This window comes from Ustilago hordei (genome assembly GCF_900519145.1).
Source record: "Ustilago hordei strain Uho2 genome assembly, contig: UHO2_contig_16, whole genome shotgun sequence".
Taxonomy (NCBI): Eukaryota; Fungi; Basidiomycota; class Ustilaginomycetes; order Ustilaginales; family Ustilaginaceae; genus Ustilago; species Ustilago hordei.
This window is the reverse complement of record NW_024545273.1, coordinates 261,197-284,297: the sequence shown is the minus strand read 5'-3', so window position 1 is coordinate 284,297 and position 23,101 is coordinate 261,197. Positions and strand designations below refer to the sequence as shown.

The 23,101-nt window shown below is 53.2% G+C and overlaps 7 protein-coding genes across 7 annotated transcripts; 3 read left to right on the top strand and 4 right to left on the bottom strand.

Moving 5' to 3' along the window:
• Positions 1 to 117: 117 nt before the first annotated feature.
• On the top strand, positions 118 to 3,072 carry UHO2_05963 (uncharacterized protein; the record flags this gene model as incomplete). Its single annotated transcript, XM_041557677.1, has 1 exon — positions 118 to 3,072. One exon carries the CDS (start codon positions 118 to 120, stop codon positions 3,070 to 3,072), a length of 2,955 nt encoding a protein of 984 aa, XP_041413611.1.
• A 258-nt stretch (positions 3,073 to 3,330) lies between these two features.
• UHO2_05962 (uncharacterized protein) lies at positions 3,331 to 5,922 on the bottom strand (the record flags this gene model as incomplete). Its single annotated transcript, XM_041557676.1, has 1 exon — positions 3,331 to 5,922. The coding sequence occupies one exon, from the start codon at positions 5,920 to 5,922 to the stop codon at positions 3,331 to 3,333; it is 2,592 nt and encodes an 863-aa protein (XP_041413610.1).
• Positions 5,923 to 10,488: 4,566 nt separating this feature from the next.
• UHO2_05961 (related to PPM1 ### carboxyl methyltransferase) lies at positions 10,489 to 12,331 on the bottom strand (the record flags this gene model as incomplete). The annotated part of the gene is made up of 4 exons (XM_041557675.1): positions 10,489 to 10,579; positions 10,710 to 10,873; positions 10,952 to 11,536; positions 11,624 to 12,331. The coding sequence occupies 4 exons, from the start codon at positions 12,329 to 12,331 to the stop codon at positions 10,489 to 10,491; spliced, it is 1,548 nt and encodes a 515-aa protein (XP_041413609.1).
• Positions 12,332 to 13,265: 934 nt separating this feature from the next.
• Positions 13,266 to 14,237, top strand: UHO2_05960 (uncharacterized protein; the record flags this gene model as incomplete). Its single annotated transcript, XM_041557674.1, has 1 exon — positions 13,266 to 14,237. One exon carries the CDS (start codon positions 13,266 to 13,268, stop codon positions 14,235 to 14,237), a length of 972 nt encoding a protein of 323 aa, XP_041413608.1.
• A 642-nt stretch (positions 14,238 to 14,879) lies between these two features.
• Positions 14,880 to 15,334, bottom strand: UHO2_05959 (putative hydrophobin 2; the record flags this gene model as incomplete). Its single annotated transcript, XM_041557673.1, has 2 exons — positions 14,880 to 15,104; positions 15,206 to 15,334. 2 exons carry the CDS (start codon positions 15,332 to 15,334, stop codon positions 14,880 to 14,882), a joined length of 354 nt encoding a protein of 117 aa, XP_041413607.1.
• A 1,835-nt stretch (positions 15,335 to 17,169) lies between these two features.
• Positions 17,170 to 18,616, bottom strand: UHO2_05958 (uncharacterized protein; the record flags this gene model as incomplete). The annotated part of the gene is made up of 3 exons (XM_041557672.1): positions 17,170 to 17,291; positions 17,832 to 18,045; positions 18,491 to 18,616. 3 exons carry the CDS (start codon positions 18,614 to 18,616, stop codon positions 17,170 to 17,172), a joined length of 462 nt encoding a protein of 153 aa, XP_041413606.1.
• A 642-nt stretch (positions 18,617 to 19,258) lies between these two features.
• On the top strand, positions 19,259 to 23,032 carry UHO2_05957 (uncharacterized protein; the record flags this gene model as incomplete). Its single annotated transcript, XM_041557671.1, has 1 exon — positions 19,259 to 23,032. The coding sequence occupies one exon, from the start codon at positions 19,259 to 19,261 to the stop codon at positions 23,030 to 23,032; it is 3,774 nt and encodes a 1,257-aa protein (XP_041413605.1).
• Positions 23,033 to 23,101: the final 69 nt, after the last annotated feature.

The following is a 23,101-nucleotide window of genomic DNA, read 5'->3' as shown; positions in this document are numbered from 1 at the left end:
CCATAAGATCATCCTTCAGCATCACAAACCACGCCTTTCCGTCTCGCTTTGATGGTCACCATTGAGCACAACTTGTCTGGCCAGTATCTTGGCTCTTCTTCACCATCACCACTCAACATGAGCCCACCGCCAGCCAAGAAGGCATCAACCTCAGCACAGCAGCTCACGCCTGCACTTGTCGTCGCTGCTCCAACAGATCCCAGAGCCAGTGCCACTGCAGAAGAGCCTCTTTCACCAGCTTCTCCTTGTCCAATAGCTTCGTCCTCAACGGCCCGCGCAGGATCAAGCAGAAAAGTCGTCGACTCCACAAAGCCCATCATCACCACCATTGAGTCCTCATCCGAGTCCACAACCGAAGCACCAACTCGTCGCGGCTCAGCAGACGGACCATGCGAAGCATGCACCATAGATCGACCCTATGTCGACCGCATTAGATCCCCTTCCCACACCATCCTCGCCCTTCGTCTGCTCTTTAGCGACAAACAACGTCGGCGTCAACTCTTCACCAATTGGGTCCACGTACCGATTGGCATTGCTTCTCTTCTGTTCCTTGTGTGGATGATCAAGCAAGCGATGGATAGGGCTCCTTTTAGGTTCCCCTCTCCAGTGCTTGCGATGGTCTTGCTGTTTGTCATGCTGCTCTTTCTAGACTATCTTTCCACTCGATCCTTCGTGCAAGCCCGTTTGGAGAGGGGTACTGAAGGCAAGGTACTCCTGCAACCCATGCTGGCCTTGTTGGAAGCACCATGTGACTTTTGTCTCCGTTACATGAGTGTTATGTTCACTCCGAGTTTCATCCTCATCCCCGCTCGAGAGATCATCAATGGCAAAGAGATCGGTCTGATCACTGGCTGGTTTGCAGCTTCGCAGATCGCAGCACTAGTCTTCCCCGTACTTCTTCACAAGCTCATCCATTGGACTGTCGCTAAAACTCGATACCATCTGATTCAACGCAAAGATCGTCAATTAGAAAAGTCTCGACGCACAGAAGAACAACGCAGGGCAAGCATAGCCACCCTGGTCGCTGTCATGTCTAATATCAATCCTCTTCCGCCAACTAAAGCAGAAACTCGGATTAGCTTTAGTGACCTCGAAGCAGGATGCAAGCCCAGATTGGTTGGTGGAGAGAAGTTGGGTAGTGTCGCTACAGGCTTGTCTGGAATGACGGCTATTGCTACTGCTCCACTCACAGTCAGCATTGCTACTCCTGCAGTGGAGACGCGAGGGCAGGTAGAGGCGAGACAAGATGCGCAACGACAACTTGAACAGGTCCAGCTCGAAACAGCACGCCAACAAGGTGATCCCTACGCCATGGTCCACACTCGGCTTGCCGATGCTCATCATCATTACCCGACCCCTGCTTCGCCTAGATCTGCTAGCTCGCATCACAATCACCGCCTGCATCAGAGCTCGGATTACTTTGCATCTCGCCGTACCGCTGGCCGAAGAGCAAGTGAAAGAGGTGAGGGAGCGCAAGGTGTAGGAAGGAGTCGATCTCTAGCTCGCTCATGGGCCAGTCGCGTCGCTACAAGTCTTTCTCCCACACGCGCACCCCGTCCAAGCTCTGGAGATGCAGACGGCACTCGATCAGATATAGACATGACTGCAATGAAAGGCAAGTTGGGAGCAGTAGTCGTCGGCCCAGGGAGCGGACTCAAGAGCTTCTCTCTGCCTGGTAGTAGGAGACCGCAAAGTGCAAATGCAGCTTCTGATGGATCAGGTAAGCTCGGAGTAGGTACCATTGTCGACACCACCCTGTCGCCCACTTTTGATGAGTATATCTTCAAGGCTCGTGAGGACCTTATTCGACGTAATTCGCCTCTTGCCAGTAACGCTGGGGATGAGGAAGAAGAGAGTGTTGATCCAAGCGACGAGGGAACAGGAGCGGAAACACTCGTCATGCCAACGCTTGTTCCTCCTACACCCATCCGACTCAGTCAGGAGGTCGAGCTTGCTGGTCCTCGCTCACCCACAAAAGCCAGCAATGGTGTCAGAAGAGCCAGTAAAGCAAATAGCGAAATGACTGCTAGTAACGATAACGAGAAACTCAAATCGAACGCCACTCGCACTCCAACACCTGCACAATCGCAAGAGCAAGAAGAGCAACTGGACGCAATCGACACCCTAATTCAACGCCTTTGGACTCTTATCCCATGGGTTATCTTCACACTCGTATTGATCGCAGGTGTTCCTATCTTTTACATCCTAAATGTCTCCCTTCCTCTCTTCCTGGCAGTGAACCTTCTCACTTTTCTATGCTCCATCACTCTCGTTCCGGCAAAGATCAGAAGGTACGCACATCCAATCCTTACCACCTCCGTAGCTACAGTTTTTATTTTGTGGGCTATTGGTGCTATTCGAGGTTGGACTTTGCGACGGACACTTGAGAGTTACTCGGTTGATGCCAAGTATACGGTTCTTTGGTCTCTATCGGGCTACACTGGTCCGGTTATCGGTGCGGGAGATGTACTTTTCTCCACGCTTGATGTGGGAATTGTCTCTCTTGCTGTACCGATGTACCGATATCGATGGGATCTGTGGTTTCACCTGATCGACATGCTAGTCGTACTCTTCCCTTGTTCACTCTTGTCGCTATTCGTTTGGCCCACGGTAGCAGGAGTTATCGGAATCGCACCCGAAAGAGCCTTGGCATTCGCTTCTCGATTCATGTCTACGCCTCTAGCCATCGAGTTATCTCTCACCATCGGTGCAGATGACAGTATAACCGTCGTACTTGTCGTCATCACAGGTATCTTAATTTCCATCTTCAAAGATCCTTTCTTCCGTCTCTTCGGCCTCAATCCTGATTTAGACGGCCCGCAAGAAGACTCGAATTGCGGAAATGTAGACAAGCGCAACCAGGACTACCTCACTATCGGTATCGCAATGGGCTCCACAGCAGGCGCAATAGGCGCTTCCAGTTTGATCTCTAAACCGAGATGCATGGCTATCGCATCCCTGTCTTTCGTGTTGTTCGGTGCGATACTGTTGATCTTTGCTGCTATCCCGCCAGTGGTGGATACGATGAGGATGCTTGCCAGAGCTCCGTTGCAATTTCTACCCGCTTCCTAAACTTTCTTGATACAGCTCTAGTATAAACTCCATGTAGATGATCGTCGACTCACTCACGAATAGTAATGTTTTATGGGATCATGAAAGTTTTTCGGCTATCTAGAGATTGCATGTGGTGTGCTGATGTATTGAAAGGGCAGCAAGTTGTGGTACAAAGATTAAAGGAACAAGTGTATATGTGTATGGGAATGGTGTCTCTCATCTGACGCTTTGAAAATGAGTTCTGTGCTAGCGCTCGATCGGATGCTCCAATCTCGACTACATCTCATCCGGAATCGGATCCATTGCGCCCGTGACCATGAAGGGCAATCCATGCTTGCTTAGCTTAGCCTCGAATGTCACAACCAGCTTACGACGCACTACTGCTGGGCTTCCGTCCTCACAGAGACCGTCACCAAACAGCTCTCCTGTCCTCGGATCAAAGCCAGGCTTGTTATACAGGAGCAAGCTCCTATCGACCTCCATCATGGCGGTCTGAGCTGGAGGTGCATCCAGCTTGCCCGTCGCTTCATCGGCATACCTTGCCCACATCTTGACGCAATCCTGCTCTGTCACTAGCTGGTAATGACAGATCTGACCGCCTTCGAAGATGGATTCGGGAAGCTGCATGAGTCTGCACGCATGAGAGTTGGCTGCGTAGATCTCGCCTGTGCGACGGGCGACAATCATCGGGATTGGGATCATCTCGAGTACGTTGGCTTGGTAGTGAGCGAGGAGTTGGTAGAATTTGTCTTCGACACCGATCAGTTCTGCTTCTGGTAAGCTTCGGGACAAGGCCATGAGCTTGGGACGGATCATGGAGAGACTGCGGTCGACTTGTTCGCAATTCTCAGGCGAGAAACGAGTGTACATCCATCGAGCTAGCTTAGCGTACCCATAGGTGTACGAATAGGCGGGAGGGCCACCACGAAGTTCGGTGGCAGTAGCTGCTTCTTCTTGCAAGAGATGCTTGGGTCGTGGAGGCAGCTTGAAGCCAGCTTCATCGACTTGGCATTGACTGGAGGCGACGGTCATGGAATGCGATCGCTTGAGGCGGCTATTGTAGTCGTTGGAGCCTGTTCGGTGGGGAGAGCCTGGAAGGTCAGCTGAACCAGGACGTAAGATAGCTTGACCTCGAAATAGTTTGGCCATGGCAGGTGTCATGAGCAGAGAAGTGGGCATCTCGCCAAAGATGTCGTTCAAGTCACCAGCAGCAGGACCTGCTTCGAGCATCTGTTTCATCTTGACCTGCGTGGAAGGATCCATAGATCGGTTCCACGCTTCTTCCTGCTCCTTTGCCGATACACCTGGTGACAGACTGCGTTTGGGAGGACGCCGTTGCAGTTCGAAGTTGGCTGGACTAAGAAGATTCGAGATGGGCATGGTGGGTCGTATGTCGGGATCTCGAGCAGTGGCTCCGGGCATCTGGTTGACGTTGTAGGAGTGATTGCGACGTTTAAAGATGGAAGAAAACTCGGCATCAGAAGCCATGCGATTACGGAACGAAGAGGCGGGTGACGACGACATGCTTTCGGCGTCAGAGCCAGACTCGGTCTCTAGCGCCGTCTCGCCGTCTCGTCGTCGTCTTGCACGTGAATGGTCACGAGCCTCGTCGATCTTGTTTTTGAGACCTTTTGCATTGCTATCCGTCCCCGTAGGCGTCGACGAGGTAGAACCGGATGCGGAAGTTGAGCCAATGGGCTCAGCGTCTTTGCAGAGGTGCGAGATGCCTCGTTTGACACAGCGCTTACATGGTCTGGCCTCTTCACAAGGCATATGACTGCGTTTGCAAAAGACACAGGCCTTCTTGACCTTCTTCCTACTCTCCTTGCGCTGTGGAGCGGCGGCAGAGCCCTCAGCCGCTCCAAGCTGGTCAACACGTTCTCCATCGTCGTCATCGGCAGCGCCCGAAGAGGAAGGCTTGGAGGCATCAGCGCCGTCCAGCTCGAGCATATACTTGAACTGCTTCTTTCGCTTCCTGGTAGCTTGTTGTGGTGCAGAGGCTGTCGATGAGCTAGAAGTGGGATTGGTAGAAGAGGAAGCAGATGGAATGGTAGAAGAGGAAGCAGATGGAATGGCACAAGTCGAAGCATCGTGTTGCCTGTCCTGAGATGTGGAGGTGGAAGCGTAGCGTGCGTAGTCGTGGACGCCGGAGGGATATGCATCGCGATGTGAGCCAAAGTCGCCTGATGGCGAGATAGGATGCCTCTGGCGATTGGATGCGCGGGGCGATGGTAACTGAGGTCTTGCGTGGCCCTGGAAGCTGTCTTCGAGACGCAAGTCACGCGAGGGATGACCATGTTGTTCGGGATGCTGTTGTCGAGGAGGATAGGTGTGAGGCTGGTGATGGCTCGAGTGAGGAGGGTGCTGCTGTTGTTGGTGGTGCTGGTGCTGGTGCTGGTGCTGGTGCTGGTGCTGGTGATGATGCTGGAGGTCGTCTGAGGGACTGTAGTGAGGGGAAGGGTACTGGTGCTGAGGTGGCAGAGGTGGTGCTGCGCGTTCGTCATAGTATCGCCGACGGTGGGATGGATCGGAAGCAGCGGATTTGTAGTCGTCGTAAGGACGATTCGGACGAGAACAAGGCTGAGCCATCGGTGCTGCAACAGAATGACGGTCATGTGACTGTGCCATTCTGGAAGGAGCACCTTCACGTGATGATGAATGAGCGAGAGGTGGCTTGCAGTGATAAGCGTGAGGATTGGCGTAGTGATAAGCAGGATCGATATGACCTTGCGGCAAACCCGAAGGTTGCATCGGCACAAGCCGACGGTCGGGTTGGCCGATGCGTGCATCTCTTCTCATGGCTGTGTGACGCTGTTCGGCTGCGCTTCTATCGGCATGTAGGTCGTAGCCGGAGCGATGCGGATGCATAGTGAAGAGTGGCGCCAATCACTTGCTCAGAGAACATAGGAGTCACACAGCCGATCAACGTGGGAACCGACAGACTTGGCTGAGCGGCAAGACTGGAGCCGCCGATGGCGTAGCCTACTCAATCGGATGCGCCACCAGCTCGATATCCAGGGAGCAGGCCGATAGAAGGAGAGCCGTCTCCTGTATGCAGACAGCGCCGGCAGACAGGAAGGATGAGAGAAGCAGCGTCAGCCCGGGCTGGCCTTGACTTTTATAGCTTTCGCGCGACTTATACCGCTTCTCGACGCTGAAGATTCAGCCGTGAGCCGTTGACTGTACGTGACTTGTGACTGTAGAGAAGAGGCTTGGCGCGCTCTGAAAGCAAAGAAATGCGCCGTTCCGAAGTAGTCTAGGGCGTTGGTGTAGAGGCGTAGCGAAAGCGACGATGCAGTCGGGAGGGCCGAGTGATAAGAGCGCCCGCAGCTGGGACGCCTCCTGCAGGTCCTCCTTTAGGACTGCCAGGGGCGCAAGATGGAAGCGAGCGACTGTTGAGAGTCGGAGAGAGGCGATGGAATGTCTAGAATTGTGTCCAGACAATCAGGCTTGTTTGGCGCTGTGCTGCAGACCTTAGAGAGAATGAGACGGAAAGCAGATGGCCAAAAGAGCATCTACGCCAACTAGCTGTGATTGTGAGGGTCGCAGCGAACTTAGGCGGGAGAAGCAACGCAAAGCAAAGCAAAGCAATGTCGAGGCCGATTCTGCAGATGGATAGCAAGCGGTCCAGTCGCTGAGGCGTGCAGAGAGGCGCTTAGAACGGGACTGACAGTCTAAGGATATGGGAGATGGTCTAGGGAGTCTCGGAGAGATGAGCAATGCAACGGCATGGATGCAGTTGTTGTTGATGGTGATACTAAAGCACGAGCTCTTGATCACGCTTTGACAGTACAAGTCGCAGCTGGACGGGCGGAGGGACAGACGGATTGTCGGCAGGCATGAAAGTAGGGCAAGCCTCGTGCGCTTTTCCGAAAGGGAGGAAAGAGTAGCATAGACTTGGGTTGATCGTCTGATGCTCCAGAGTCGGAGAGTAACGACGGGATCGCGAGGCTATTGCCCGAGTTGTTGCTCTTCGTCTACGTCGGCAGCGGATAAGAGACCCAGATCTGGCAGAGAGGTCAAGGAGCGTGGACGAGGCGAAGAGAGTTCTTAAATCTGGTGTCTCTGTTGAGAAGCCAGCGCAAGTTGTACAGCATATAGTTCGGAAAGGATCGAGGAGGACAAGGAACGGAAGGGAGGAAAGTGACAAATTTAGAAAGCAAACTCAATCAAATGAGTTGGACGGCAACGAGGAGCGAGGGTCCCTCTCGTCGGAGAAGAAAAGAGAACAGCAGCAGCAAGAGGTTTCAGACAGAGTGACACAATTGTCATCGGTGTCGGTGTCGGTGTCAAGGACCAACCGAGCCAATCGACGTGACGCACTGGCAAGCGAGTCGAGGGAAAGAAGAGGGAGGCCGACGGTGCGCCGAGCGAGCGTCAGGTGGAGAAAGTTAGCGGCAGCAGCAGTGTGATTGTGATGCACGCTTGTTCGGATGTTCCAAAACAAAAATAAATAAAAAATAAATAAATAAAAATAAATAAAAATAAATAAAAATAAAAAGAAAGACGAAAACAAAATCACGGATGAATCGAAACGAGGAGAGCAGAAAGTGAGGCTGCAGCTCAGGACAGCGTGGGAAGAAACAAGGGAGAGCGGACCCAAAAGAAGGGATCTACTGAAACTTGGATTGGTCCTTCTTTCTTTCCCTTACTCTAAGTTGCATGCAACGCAAGGAGGAGTGGCCAGGCAAGTTTTTCAGGTCGAGCAGAAATGATGAATCGCCTTGGCCCTTTGGCAAACTGGCCGAAAGAAGGAAAGGAACAGCGGTAAGCAGAGGAAGAACAACAAGAAGAAGAAGAAGAAAAAGTGTGGCTGTCGGGGACCGACGCATAAAACTAAAGCTTCTAAGCGAGACAAGATCCAAGAGTCACAGAACGAAATATATCAAATAAAGGTAAAAATAAAAATAAATAAAAAACTTGGCACTCGAGATGAAGTCAAACTCCTCTCTCTCTCTCTCTCTCTCTCTCTTTCTCTCTTTCTCTCTCTTTCTCTCTCTGTCTGTCTGTCTGTCTGTTCGATTCAAAAATAAACAAAAATGTAAATTAATCTTGAAAAAGAGATTGCAGTTCGAACGAGCTGTGCGATGGGCATCGAGACGCCGAGGAGTAGTTACTGCTCAAAGTCGAGCTACTGAGCCGCCAGAGAGAATGAGCGAGGGCGGAAGCATCAGAACGTCCATGTGATGGCTCTTGCCTGTTGCTGGTTATTGATAGAAGGCGGCTTGGATGGTCAATGGCAAGATCTTGGCTATACAAGTAGCGCCGTTCTAGGCATTCAAGCCCAACGTTAGCGTTGAAACTAGTGAATTAATTGTGAAGTTGATGTTGATGATGATGATGATGATGATGATGATGCATGACAATGACAATGACCGAAAGAGCACCGGAACGGTGTATCGGAATGAAAATTCCATCTGCATGTGGTCGCAGCGGACACAACAAGAGGGACTTCGGGGATCGCGGCCAGCGGGAATTTGGATTAATTACAATGGAACAAAGACGTAACTGTATGCAATCGTACTAGTGATACTGTATGTAGACACGAGACACCACGACCCACTTTACTCTCACGATGCTGGATCACCGGCAGCGTTGTGTGTTCAACGCAATTCAAAAGACATGGAGAGGCTGCATTCCGAAATCGAGTCTAGACCTGGAGTTGGGTCAAGTTAGGTTCATTCAGCTCTCGACGTCCCTCCGGACCGTGATTCGAGGAGCCTAAGCCCAAGATTGCGGTAAAGTGGCGTGCAACTTGTCGGCTGTTTCCGAACTGCAAAGTCTGAAGGTTCAGCGAGCTCGAGTTCTCTCATGAAGGGAAGAATGGAGCGAGATGCGCCAAAGCTCCCACTGCGGAGACCGGGATGGAGGCCGTGTCGAGTAGGGGCCATGCGAGACAGAAGGTCAAGGCAACATGCGCAAGTGACGAGATAAAGACACTTGTGCAGAATCCGTGAGATCAGGCATGTTGCATGCAGAGCGGGTCAGCATAGCCTAATGAATCTGGTCAGACGTCCCCTCGGATCAGCCGCTGCAAGAGAGATCGCAGGGAGCATGTCGACGGTAGAGCGGCGACCAGCTGGCTCCTGCATCTTGACTTGCTGCAGGAACTGAAGAGCACTAATAAGGATCCAAAGAGGAGCCAATCAAATCCCTTTGCCTCTAAAAGCCTCTTGGAATAGGCCGAGTGCAATTCGCAGTGTGGGGCTGGCAAGCAAATCGAACCGATTCTTTGTCCTTTCCTTCAGATATTCAGACAGTCGCCATCTCATGGCGGACGCTTGATGCTCAAAAACTTATGGCCTAGCCGAGACCAAGCTTGTATTTACGCTTTCTTGAGTTTTGATGCCGAATAGCATAGAAGAATGTTGCAAGCCAATCTTGGCTGCCCTTTCTTACATCGCTCAACTTTTTTCGGCGATCTCGTCAATGCCTTATTGTTATCCGAACAACAATACCATCTTGCTTTGTCATGCCGAAAACAGGGTCCAATTCTGCCAAGGGGCACCGAGGTCCATTGTCTCTTTATAGCCTCTCCAGCCGTCCGTGCCGATCGAACTGCCTAGCATTGTCATCCAACGGACCGGCAGCATAGCAACGCTTCTCGGAGCGGTACTGACGCTTGCCTTGTCTGTGCAGGAAGCGCTTTCAATTTCTCGGAACGCAGTCTTCCCTTCGGCCCAGGAGCTGGGGATCGCTGCCCTCCTTATGTCTCGATGTCTTTATGCTTTCTCTTTACTGAGATAGTCGCTTCTCATGTTGGCAGCAAACAATGGAGGCGGCGAGTAACACGGTCACTGGTGAACAATTGTGCCGAGGATCGGGTAGATCGGGCTCACACTGAACACTGTCCAGAGGTTCGATCGGCAACGTCGTCAGGGCGACAAAACACAGCTGACGTATCTGAAGGAGGGGGGGGGGTATCGACTCACACCGAGAGTCCGATGAACGGTCTCTTACGGGACAGCCGACGGAGGTTCACACGATGATAAGCTTCATCGGATTTTCCGTCGAGTAGTCCCCGTTGAAGTGATCGGCGCACCCGACGGGACGGCCGACAACCTTTCTCACAATGATAAGAGTTGTCGGGCTCTCCGTCGAGTGGTCTCCAACGATCAGATCGGCGCACCCGACGAGGCGGTGGACAACTCTGCTTCAGATGATAAACCTCCGTCGATACTCCTCTTGAGGGCCCTCATGCCCTTCATGCTTCAGACCTCTCTCCTACCTTTCGTCAGTGTCAAGGTGTATATATAGAGTGCTCGAAGTCGGCTAGTTCGTTTGTGTTGTCATCCATCCATTGTACTTACTCATCAACGCCGAGTGCTCAATACAAACCGTGTCCTGCCACAGTCCACTAGCCTTGCAACAGTATCTACTGTAAGGGCGATTCCAATTGCGTTTTTTGAGGCAGTGAGAATTGCTGTATTCCTGTCAAGACGTCCTCTGAGCCTTCACAATACAATAGTGCTTGAGGAGCATATCAATCTCTTCGACCTCATCCAGGCCCTCCAACCGCGAGAGCCTATCAATGGCCCAATCCGAGTCAAACCGAAGATGCGGGTGTCAGTGTGAGTCTTTCATGCTGTGAAACTTTGCGTGGTGCGCGCGCGAGAGAGAGAGACAGAGAGAGAGAGAGAGAAAGAAGATCGTACCTGTTTTTCTGTTCAGCATCCAACGCAGACCAAATGGAAAACAGACTTCTCCCACAAGCTTCGACTTGCGACGAGCTTGTGCTAGACCAAGCTCGGGTGAAGCGCTGACTTTGCGCACCAATGGTGGGGTACGCTTTGGCACCAGGGAGCGATAGTTTTCGAATCTACGTGACAACGGAGACACATAAGAGAACAAGTCAGCAACCGATGTTCGAGACGCGGTATCGCTGTGCGGCACTTACTTCGAGATTCTGCAGCATGACTCGACCGAATCGTGAGGGCGGTACATCAGAACTTGCTGAGGTAGCTGTTCCTTGGCCGAAAGCAGCAGAAATTCCGTGTTGCACTTCCGCATCTCCAGCAAGAGCGATATCATAGCTGACTGCAGTAATGTTTGCGAACCTCTTTCCTAATAGCTCGACAAGCCAATCAGCTTTGTTTGGAGTGATGTAGGCCAGCACACATTCGAATAGGATCAGTGTCGGTCGGCCCGGCTGGAGCGCGGTGCTGTGAGAGCCAAAGAGGAGGTCAGGATCGATTCGTTGCTCGGATGGTGTGTCTGGATGCAAGTTTCTGAGATCGGCGGCGAGAAGCGAATACTTTGATGAGCGTAGCACCTGCATCCGCCTGGCTCGAGCCTTGTTGTCCTGCTGCGTAGCGGCGGTGGGCGAGAGACCGTTTAGAGGAACACCGTGCACTAGAGAATCAGAGTCGAGCGAAGATCGCAGTATTGGGCTTCGCAAGATGCGTGTGAGCTTGTGCGATGTGTTCTCGTCAAAGTCGATCTCAAGGTAGTGTCCCAGATGTCTTGACAGATCGGGCTTGGTCTATAGTTGTGGCGGAAAAGTAAAGGGAAGAGTGAGATGCTATTTCAGTCAATGTCTGGGGCGGATTTCAGGCGAGCAGGCACCTACCATGATCCTCCAGTAGCGGCTGTCACTACCGGCACCGATCGAGATGATCTGTTTCGGCGTGTCTCGCTGCTTCAGGAAGGCTTCGACCTCGCTATCGATCGTTGTACAGCGTAGGTATGTGCCAATGTTTATCAGTGGGGATCTCCTGGCTGCGGTATTGCACTGATCTGAGCGCGAGAGGGGGGCCCCATAGTCGGAATGTGAGCTTGTTGAGAACTCTTGTGTGTATGGTTCGGGTGGTAGATAGCCAAGTTTCAGTGCAGAAAGACGGGAGAGCAGAGCATCCGAGTCCGTATTTCGAACCGCTTCGTCTGCTTGATTTGCAGCGATCGGCACATTGGCAGATACTCGGGAGAGTGCGTCGTTGTTACCGCTTCTTGCCGCCATTCTGTTCCTAGGTAGGCCCAAAGATAGACCCAGAGAACGAGGGGCGGCGCTTGGGCCAGTGCTTGCTGCATCGTTTGGATCCTGTCGGGAAATAGATGAGCGCAGTGCGCCTAAGCTGACGTTTGGCCTTGATGAACCTGGCACTGAATCGTGTGAGGGCAGCGAGCGAGATGAGGATGATGTAAGAGTCTCCGTTGGATGGCGTAGTGGTGGTGCTGGTCCAGATCTTGGCAGTCGAGGTAGTGGTCCACCTGCTCCAGAATACGGCTGCTCCTCTTCTTCTGGAGCGTATGGATCTCGCAGCGGAGCGTTTCGTTGCATCGTGTCGCTGTTGTCGGCTGAACACTTCCGAGGAGACGCTGTGACGTGGTAACTCTTAAGGACGGAGAAGCGTAACGACGGGATGGCGGTCGAAACAAAGTTGGCAGCTGAGCAGCGTCTGTGCGAGAGGGCGGCGAGAGGTGGAGGAAGAAAGGACCCGATCTCAGGGTCCACGGAAATCGCCACCCCGATCGTTGACGGAAATAGCCTTCCAGGGCCATGAACTGCAACCGGCAACTCACACTCACTCCTCAACCTTTGCAACGGAGAGATCGCAACGGACTAAGAGATCAGTGGAGCGGATCAAGGATGATGATCATCCTCGTTTTAATTCAAGCGAGAGAGAGGCTAGCAAGCGGAGTTGATGGTGCGGCAATCACATCGGGCATAACTCTTTTGCAGTGAAAGACCGGTCAGATTATGTGTGTCTGTATCAGCTTAACACCACCGCAATAAAAGCTTCAGTCGCGGGAATAAGCTTGGAGCAATTTGCATAGCCGACTGAACGCCTTTGACTCGCAACTTTGATTGCCGATGTCTGCACTTTCGGTAAGCAGTGACATAGTGACACTCGGTGCAAAGTGGAAAGGTTCTATGCTACCTTGTAACCGCTGCAAGGCTATGTCCGCACGCATATCCATGCTTCGTCGAGAATGTGTCTCTCATGCAACGCGCGCAGAGCATATCTCTGAAGCAGAGTCAGCTCCTCTCGTGAAATCTATAAACAGAGCAGCGCCTCTTCTCTATCGTCTTTGCCCACCATCACCAACCCCAAGACACTACTACCTCTTGACTTGTCGTCGACACGAGCCTTGGCAACTCGCCAACACTTGCAATCCTTCAGCGCACAAGCTTTCCTCAAGTTGACGATAGCACTTCGCACGCCTCTTCGGACTCAGCAGCTCTTCCGCGCATCAGTAGCAGTACCGCAGCAATGTCGTCCACCGCTACCGCCACCGCCACCGCCACCGCCACCGCCGCCTCCTCGGCATCCTCGAGTATTCAGTTTGCTGGTGCACGCAAGGTTCCTGCCAAGATCAACTACATGTCTCGTACCGTCAAGAAGCCTTTCACCGCTCTCTATACTCCCGAGGATGGTATACTTGACAATCACCTCTACGACTCGCCCACCGTAGAGATCACCGACCTCCGCGGCACATCTCGTGCCCAACGCGAACAAGCCGGCCTCAACGTCCGCCAAGCTGGTTTCGAGATCATCTCAGGCTTTGGCTCTCCCGAGACCGAGAAAGCTTGGGCTGAGCACAAGTGGGAGGAGACCAAGTGGATCGAATCAACTTACTATGCCGATATCGACAAGATCTTCAAAGATAAGCTCGGCGTCACCTCCACCTTCATCTTCGACCACACCGTTCGCAAGCGTCGATCCAAGGAAGAAGAGGCTCTTCCCGAAACTCCCGACTCGCGCAAGCCAGTGCCCATGGCTCATTCCGATCAGAGTCGATGGGCCGGTGAGAACCGTATCCTTAAGCATCTTGGTCAACAGACGCTCGATAAGGTCAAGCGAGGCGAACTTCAGGCTCAATTGATCAACCTTTGGAGACCTCTCCGTGGGCAGGCTTGGGATATGCCTCTTGCTTTTGCCGATAGCCGAACTGTTTCCAGAGGTGAGAATGGCGAGCCAAAGGACTGGATCCAGACCGAACTTCGCTACCCGACCTGGTCTGGAGAGACTCTTTCCATCTACTCCAACCCAGCTCACCGTTGGTACTACAAGTCTGGTCTCGGCACAGATGAGGCTATCCTCCTTAAGTGCTACGATTCAGTCGATGAGACAAGGACTCCTCATACTGCCTTCGAGGACCCAACGACTCCCAAGCATGCAGAGCCCCGATGGTCGGTCGAAGTCAGAGTCTTGGCGATCACTGATCCTGCTCTCAAGAAGTGAATGCGATCAAACGCCCATTCTACTCGCAAGCTCCTCTGCCGCATCTCACGTTTCAGCGCAGTCTCCCGTCCCCATCTTTGCTCTCGTCCCCATCTTTGCTCTCGTCCCCTATATTTTTGCCTATCTGTATCCTCAATTTTCGCATCGTGTTGTCCCGTACGCCCGTCTTTCTCTCCAATGCATTGTTTTCGCATATGTTCCGAACCGTGTCTTTGCGAGTGAGCAATCCATCTTAACAGCATACAAGGCCAGCCATTTGAGGCGACTCTGTTGCCATTGTGAAGTGTGAGGAAGCAGCACAATCACAAGTCGATCAAAAAGCAAGTGCACAGACCTATTGCTCTATTGATTGAAGAGCTGTCAAAAAAAAAAAAAAAAAAAAAAAAAAAAAAAAAAAAAAAAAAAAAAAGAGGCCGTTCAGAGTTGAAACAGGAGCGCTTGCAAACACAAACAGCGCAAGCAAGCAAGAGTGTGTGTGTATATGGAAGGTGAGATTAGGTTGTAGAACGAAGAAAGAAGGGGTACAAGTGATTAAACGGAAGAGACTATGAGAGAAAAGCGAAGGTATCAAATGATTGAGTTGGGTCGCGTCGCGGCAGTCGTCATCAAAAAAGTCGTTTGCGGTCACCATCATACCAGCGCTTAGTTGACGGAGATGGGAGTGCAAGAAGTCTGCACCAATCCATTGTTGGCAGAACCCTCGCAACAAACAGCCGTGTTCTTGCAAGTGTTCTGGAGGGCAATAGCGCCGCCAATAACACCGACGGGGATCTGCTGGCAGTCGAGGCCGATAGCACCGTCAAGGATCTCGTTGAAAGCGAGACCGAGACCGGCAAGGGCGTCCTGGGCCTGCTTGCCCTGCTTCTGCTCGTGTGAAAATGTCAGATGGAAGAGAGAAGGCTGTACCGGTCAGATCACTGTCTAAGATCAGAAAGAGAAGAGAAGCGAGAGAGGCGTTGGATACTTACCACCTGGGAACAGCACTGAGCGGTACCAGTGGAGCACTGACCGTTGCCATTGGTCTCATGGGCGGTGGGGAGAGCCGAGGCGACGGCGGCCAAGGTGGCAACAGCGGCCAAGATAGTCTTGAACTGCATTTTGAAAGATTCGATTGGGGAAGCTGAAGAGCTGAGAGAGTGTAGAGAGTTGGGAAGAGTGTAGAAGAGTGGAGTGGAGTGGAGTGGATGAGTGGATTGATGATGAAAAGGAGATGGAGAAGACGCCATTTGTCTCGTTCTTTATAGCTTTCGAGAGGGTGTTGGATGATCTCGTTTGAGGAGGGGGGGGGGGGGGGGCATAGCGTGCTTGACGGTGGCCTTGGGCAGAGGCGCGAGGCGCGAGGTGATGCAGCTCAACGGAATGGACATTGGCCAATTCCAGGAAGATCAAGAAGCGACGCTTTCATCGACTTGAGGAACAAGGTCCAAGGGCAGCAGGCAAGATGTCAAGATTTGCAAAGCGTCCAGTGTCAACAAGGGGGAGGAGCAACGTAAAGTGGTGCGCGAGCGTGGGGTCAAACGCCATGAGAAGTTGTGGTCAACAGGGCAGGATCGAGACAAGGCATCTGTAGGGTTCTCATACCGCCAAGGCTGCTAGCTGCGTTCGACAAGCTGACTGGCAGAGGAGCATTCCCGACTGAGGTCCAAGAGACGGCGGCTGCGTTGCATATCATAGCATAGCTTTGGCGCATCAGATATTTTGAGCGCTGGCGTGCGCAGTTTGACATCCGAGCAATTTCACATAGCGACGCCGCGCTTTCCCTTGCCGCCTCCCATCTCGGCAGAGCAGGAGATCGCTAGGAGAAGCTTTCTCCACTTTCGCAATACATCTCGTACATTCCTAAGATCGGCCGGAGCATTCGAATGCGCATACCCTACATCCTGGCTCCAGAACAGGTACACAGAGCTCGGGCAGAATAGTTAGCCAAGCAAGGCGAGAAGAAGAGCTGCTTAGCGGCCACTGAATATTTGTAACAGCAGAAAAGGGCGCTGGCACACTCAGTCATAGTTACGATGGTATATTATATTAGCATTTCCAGGCTTGCAATGTGAACCACAGCAAACAGCGGCATAAGGCAAGCTCGATTCGATCCCCACATCAGCATCATCATCGTCTCTGTGCTTCCCTGTGTATGCAAGCCTGACAGCCGGACCAAGTCAACTGTGTGCGTGTACTTTCATGCTGCCCTTTCCCGTACCATCCAAGAGGGTTCCTGCACTTGCCGACCCACACCAAGGTTCAGCCCTCACTGATGATTACGTCCCTGTTCTGCAAACTCTTTCCGGTGACGTACAAGCTCTCTCCGCAGTTAGGGGCCACTCCCAACGCAGAAGCACTGCACAAGGATGACCGAGCGTTGTGCATGCGGCGACAATTGCGATCGCTCGGGGCTGTGTCCGGGATTGCAAAGAGGCGGAGGCGAGGCTGGATGTAGGCCGGGGAGAAGGGCCTCTCGACGCTCTACTCAACATGCCAAATCGTGTTTCAGACATGTGACCGACACCATCAACCCTCTTGCCACGCTCACTCCAACACTTGGATCCGAGTCAAGCACTCTCTGTCTTGCTTCGGTGGCGAGCATTCAACTGCCTCAGAGCGGACTTGTCCCCTCCTCCAACTCGCGATACCTGCACGTGCTGGTCAACTTGACAAGAAACATGCTCATACTTCACCTCCGACTTCCGAGTCTTGAACGTCACAACATCAAGACAGTCACCTCCGACGTTCTCGACGTCCATCATCAAGGTTCTCGCAGCGCTGTCGATATCGGTCGGTCACGCAATCAGTTGCACGGCCACTGAGTCACAGTCGTGATAAGGACGAGGAAGGCCTGCTGCAGATATCTGTCGCATTCATCGTGTAGTAATCAATGTGGCAGTCGGCAGCTGCTCAGTTTTGGCTTTCAAGGCAAGACGAGAGAGACACGACGCACTTAGGCGACGGGCTCCTCGACCTTGACGGTCTTGCGCGGGCCAGCGCCACGGACCTTGCGGGCAGGGGGCTGCTTGCGACCACGCTGCGATCGGAGGATGGCGGAGGCACGGACAACGGCGGCTGTTATCGTCAATGACCGCAAAGAGGAGCGAAACGCACAATCGTCAGTAAGGCTCTTCCGGATGATCTGCGACGGCATTACGGCAGCCATGACACCTCGGCAGACATCAGTGTCGGTGATAATGAACATTAGTCCAGCTTGACCCTAAATCCTTTCCCCGACTCGCTGTCCTTCACCCCAAACCGAGGTCAAGAGGCGAGAGACAGCGATGAATGATGTACGTCGGACAGTCGCACCACTCCAGAAGAGTAGCACAACGTTGGTGAGCCAGCAGCGCCCGAAATGGACGACAGGGCCCCACGAGAAGCACGCAAAACGTGCTCCGTCCAGACGCATGTGATCGATCTTGCATCGCTATTACGCCCAAACCTTCAAGGAGTTATGTTTGTATATCCGGTGGGTTCTAGCGCGATGCATTGGTTTCGCCAGACCTTGTTCCCAGCTCTCCTTTGTTTGCTTGCCTGTCTCAGTCCGGCTGGCGATTGCTTCCATTTGTCCTTCTCTGGTGCCATGATGCATGCTGTAGATATGATACGTACCCTTGGTCAAGTCAGCACGGTAACCCTTCTTGGCAACGATGTTGGAGACAACGCCGGCGGCACGACGGCTGCCACCCTTCTTGATGGTGGAAGTGTTCTTGGTGCCCCTGATCGAAAAGGGAGTCTTCTTGGAGTTCTTGGTGGTAAGAACGACACCCTTGCCAGACTGGGCGGGCTCAATGCCGACGGCCTTGGAGTTGACGAGACCAGAGTACTGTATCAAGCGAAGAGGTGGAGGTGGGCAGATGTCGGGATAGTGGTCAGCTCAGATGTTCGTTGTCCAAGTAAAGGCAATGCTTTCGACCTGGAACCTTCAGCTGGTGCATGGCCGTAGGAAAGAGCGGTGGTGGCAACGTTGAGCTGATGTTCCTGCTGGGTGATGATGACCAAGCGTGGTAAAAACGACGAGCAAGGACTGTGAGCGCGGCTCGCATAGATGACGCCGAGATGACTTTCTGCTGGGAAGCCGGAGGTTCGTGCTGGAACGTGCTGGCAGTACAGTCTCTCTGAACATCGATTGGGTGGTCCGGGCACATGCCCTGTATGAGGCTGTCGCAGATATGCTGCTACCAACCTGTGCTGACTCTCTGCGCTTTTCTATGCTGATTGCAGTGCTCCAGGTTTGATGATCCATTGTCGCTGTAAGGCTATGGTCTTACCTTGTAGCTGTGGAGCTGGGTGAGGTTGCGGGGCTCGCGAGAGAAGATGCGGCCGAGACCCTTCTGCTTCACAATGAAGCTGGAGTTGTTGCGAACAAGAAGCCACTGAAGATCCTGGGAAGCCATTTTGTCGATATTCTAACGAGGTTGGTAGATGGTATGATCGTCTTCGGAAACCAGACACTCTGATCGCGACGACCATGTCCAGCTTCTCGCTCACAAATCTGTGCCTGGCGTGCTCGTGGATCTGCGGATCGGCAACGATCTCAGTTGCGTTTGTCCGTCAGATTGGAGACTTGGTGGCCCGATCTAGTTCTTCTTTCTTACCCTTCCACACGCTATCCTGCTAGATTGGTTGCTGTCGGATCCGCCAAGCACTTCCCTCGGCCGAACCACACCATCGATCGGCTCTTCTGTGTGATATCGGGCCCGATGCCACTTAGCGATCAAGAAGGTTGTTGGCAGTGCAACTCGTCGAATATTGCGACCTTGATTTTTGGCTTCTTTTCTCTGAAACGCGTATATTATCCAAAAATTCTAAATAAGGCTTGCTGAGCATTGACCATCAACCAATTGTCAAAATCTGTGCAACACCTTACTCACTATCGTCTTACCATCATATCAAAGCTCATCGCAGTCTTCACAGCTCTCGGCATACATCGTGCTTCTAGCAATCCTCTCGATCTCTTAACTGCCAGTGACTTCGTTGCATCGACGCCCACGCATTTGCTGTCGAGCTTAGAACACTCGACCTCCACTTGCCAGTTTATGTCTCTTGACCCGCATCAGCATCATACACACGAACAACAACAACTCAAGGAACGAATTGCATCCCTCCCATCTCCTCCAAAGTCTGCCCAGCATGTCTCCGGTCTCGACAGCACGTCGTCCAGCATCTCTCGGGACCTTGGCAAGGTCTCACAGTCGCAGGAGATCAAACGCGACAAGGGCAAATCTCGCGAGACTGACCCAACAGAGGTTGCTGACTCTTCGACCGTAGTTCGTGTTACTGATCCAGAAATCGCCGAGGATGTTCTTGCAGGAGCAAATGGTGCCGCCAACACATCTGCACGCTCATCTACGGCCATGGATATCGCGCAGATGGCGCCAGAGTTGCTCATGCGCATCTTTGCATTCTTGGACCCCGTATCGCTCTCGCGTGCAGTCGCTGTGTGCCGTCCTTGGGCATCGATCGCACGCGACGACGCAACATGGCGAGCCGCATTTGCGGCATACTTCAGCCTCGAAGCTGCACAGGCTCATCGTGCCGCATCTCTCGAGGTTTCCGCCACACCTGCGCTCCGACGCCTCGCCAACGCTTCCTGGCGACAAGAGTTCCAGCAACGCGTTGATCTGCTTAGACAGTGGCGCAAGTCTCGTACACCAACCGTGCTCTCAACGCCGCGCATCGACATCATCAAGAAGATCTCGCTTTCTAAGCAGCATCGCCTGCTCATATCTGCCACGGACACCTATGGCGTCGCTTCACGCTCTAATCCATGGACTGGCAAAGTGATCAAGGGTTACCTGGACGCCGAAGGCACAGCCAATGGCAACCCAAACCTCGAATTCAGTCCCAACGTCTCTGCCCTCAATACCAGCTCTGATGCCTCTAACATCTTTTGGGGTTTCCGTTCGGGCGAGATCGGCATGACCACCATGTCCAGGCAAGGCACCAATCCTCGTGGTCTCATCAGGAGTATTCGCTTCACGCCTCGTGCTTCGCATGCAGGTCCCGTAACGGCCATTGCCATTCCTTTCGCCAGCGATAGCGACGGTGCCCACGGTCCTGGACGTAGTCCAGAGCGTCTGCGACAGGCCATTACCACGCTCGGAGGCGTCGCTTCGACCTTTGTCACTGCCGGCTTTGACGGCACAGTACGCATGTGGTCTTCACTTCGCAGCTGGCCTCTTTGGATCGCCAGCACATCGACAAAGACGTCCATCTCCAATGCCATCTCATCCAACACGCAGGTTGAGAAGGATGCATCGGCCGCTGCACCCATCTGTGCCCTCGCTTATGACGCCAAGAATGGTGTCGTCGCAGCGGGTAGCACCACCGGCAAGGTCTTCGTCTGGACCAAGATCGATGTTGCAGCGCTTCTTCGCATCCCTCCTGAGGCTACCGATCCAGAGCATCTTCGAAATAATCCTCCCGAGCCAGACACACTCGAGGCTCAGGCGCTATATGCTCGACTTTCACAGTCCACTCGCTCCACGACCATCGATCTGCCTCCTGGTTCCAGCACTGAGGTTGCAATTACCTCGGTATACATCGATGCTTCGTCTTCTGCCACTGCGAAAGGCACCGACACAGTAGCTAACGCGGAGGAGTGCTCGCTTCTCGTGCATCACTCAGGCGCAAGGGTGCTGCTGCGACATCGCATCTTTCAAGAGGCCTCAATTTTTGTTGAGACAACCGTGCTCGGCGCGGCAGTAATGGACGAGATCACTGCCATTCGACCCGACTTTGAGCCTCGCTTGCCAAAGCGCGATGCTCGGTCATCAGCTGCTCAAAGCCCATCTACGAGCGTGTACTCCTCGCCAACGCTTGCACCAACACGACCGAACCTATCCGGGGCTAACACTGCTCTACACCCACAAGCCCCGACGCTCGTTCTTGGTCCGGACCCATTCGAGAGTTACGACGGCTCCGGTCAGTATCCTGAGCGCAAGTATGTTTGCGTCGGCACCAAAGCTGGATCTCTATTTCTTTTCGACTGGGAGAGTGCAGGTACGGCCTTCGAGGAAGCGACGCAGGAGGAATGGCAAGGTCACAGTCCACCACGCTTCCGAGGCGAGAAGCAGCTGCTTCCTTCCATCGGCTGGGAAGCCCATCACACCACTGTTACCGCGCTCGATGTCACACCCTTGCACATCTTTGTTGGCACCTCAGATGGGACCATCAAAGTGTTCGACTCGCTCGCAGGTGATCTCATTCGTACCATCAACGATCGTACCGCTACACGCCATCCTGCACGCATGCTTGCTGCTGGAGAGTTCACCGAGAACGAGGCAGCAAGGTTCCGCGTCACCCAGATCATTGCTGACAACGAATGCCTGGTGGCTAGTATTGGGCATCAGACGCTTGCGTTCCGGGCCGAGCCAGTCTTGAGCAAGCGCGCTGCGGCTGCAGGAGGTAAAGCGAAGGGTGGACGGCCCAGACTTGTGGAGAACAAGTATGCGATGCAAGTTGAGCTCAAGCGTGACTTACGCGACTCAAAGGCAGAGCTGGAGGCCGAGAATGAGGAGAGGCAGACTGAGTACAGCAAGATTCGTAACAGACATGGCTTCGAGCCCGAAGGCTTGAGCGAGCAAGAGGCGCTAGAATATGCACTGATGCTATCGCGCGATGAGGAAGCAGCTACGGCGACGAACAAGGCTCGACACATGGGCGCAAGTGGGTACGTACCGGGCTGCCACGCTTCCAGCAGCAGGAAGCAGATCGAAGTACCGGAAGCCGTTGTTGACGACCCCGAACTAGCCGATGCATTGGAGCAAATCGCTTTAGCCGAATCCAAAGCCGAAGTAGAAGAACAGTATCGTCAGGCACGCCAACCTCCTTCCTCCTTCTACGATCGGCCTTCCCAAGGCAGTAGGCGAGGCAGCTCTTCTGCATCCTCTTCATTCAAGACTACCGGTGGTGAGAAGTATCGCATGTTAGAGGATCAAGGTTTTGGCTCAAACGACGATCTAGATGAAGAAGACCTGCACGGACTTGAAATGCACGAATACACGAGACCTTCTCCGTCACCTTCGCCATCCGCTTCACCATGCATGTCAGGTCTCTCCTCCCCGCCCACCTCCCGCGCTTGGACCATTCTTAACCAGGCTGGGTCAAGCGCTACCACCCCAGCTCATTCCTCGGATAGGTGGGGGAAGAATTCGAAAGTGCGAACGGTGAATGTTCCTCGCAGTGCAAGGTTGTCCTCACCTACGCCAGCCGAGGCTGCTTCTATCTCGTCAAGTCTAAGCAGCATCGTGGGGGAGAGCCTTGGTGCTGGGACAAGGCTGTCACCACCAGAACTGAGCTCGCCACGTGACTTCCCAGCTATGGGCTCTTTGCATCCTGCTTCCATGTCTGCTTCTCCGCATCACGGGTCTTTTTCCACAGCGATGAATGAAGGACAGATGCCGCCGCTGTTCCGTAGAACTAGTTCCGCGTTTGGTGCAAGTCCGATGTTGTCGCCGCTTGGAACAGCAGGGATGGGTAAGTGGAGTAGAAGCCCGAATCTTCGTCCTGTTCCCTCACCTTCGCCACCTGCTCCGAGTGCAGTGCGAACACCGCAAAGGCAAACCGCTTGGACGTCGAGATCCCCTTCTTTCACCTCTCCACCAGCAGCAGGAGGGCAGAATTCAGCACCTTCGTTGCTAGCTGCGTCTCTAAGGTCTACTCCAGCACAAACGGATGTTGCGCGAGATAAAGGCAAGTTGCCAGTTCGTCAACCTGCCATCGACCGTGCCGAAGAAGAAATGGATGACGATCTCAAATTTGCTATTCAACTCAGTCTTGCTGAAGAACGATCGCGGAACGAGCGATGATCATCCCTACACAGTCACATAAATTGCTTTCATCGTACACAGTAAGATCAGACGTCGCTTATAATCCAG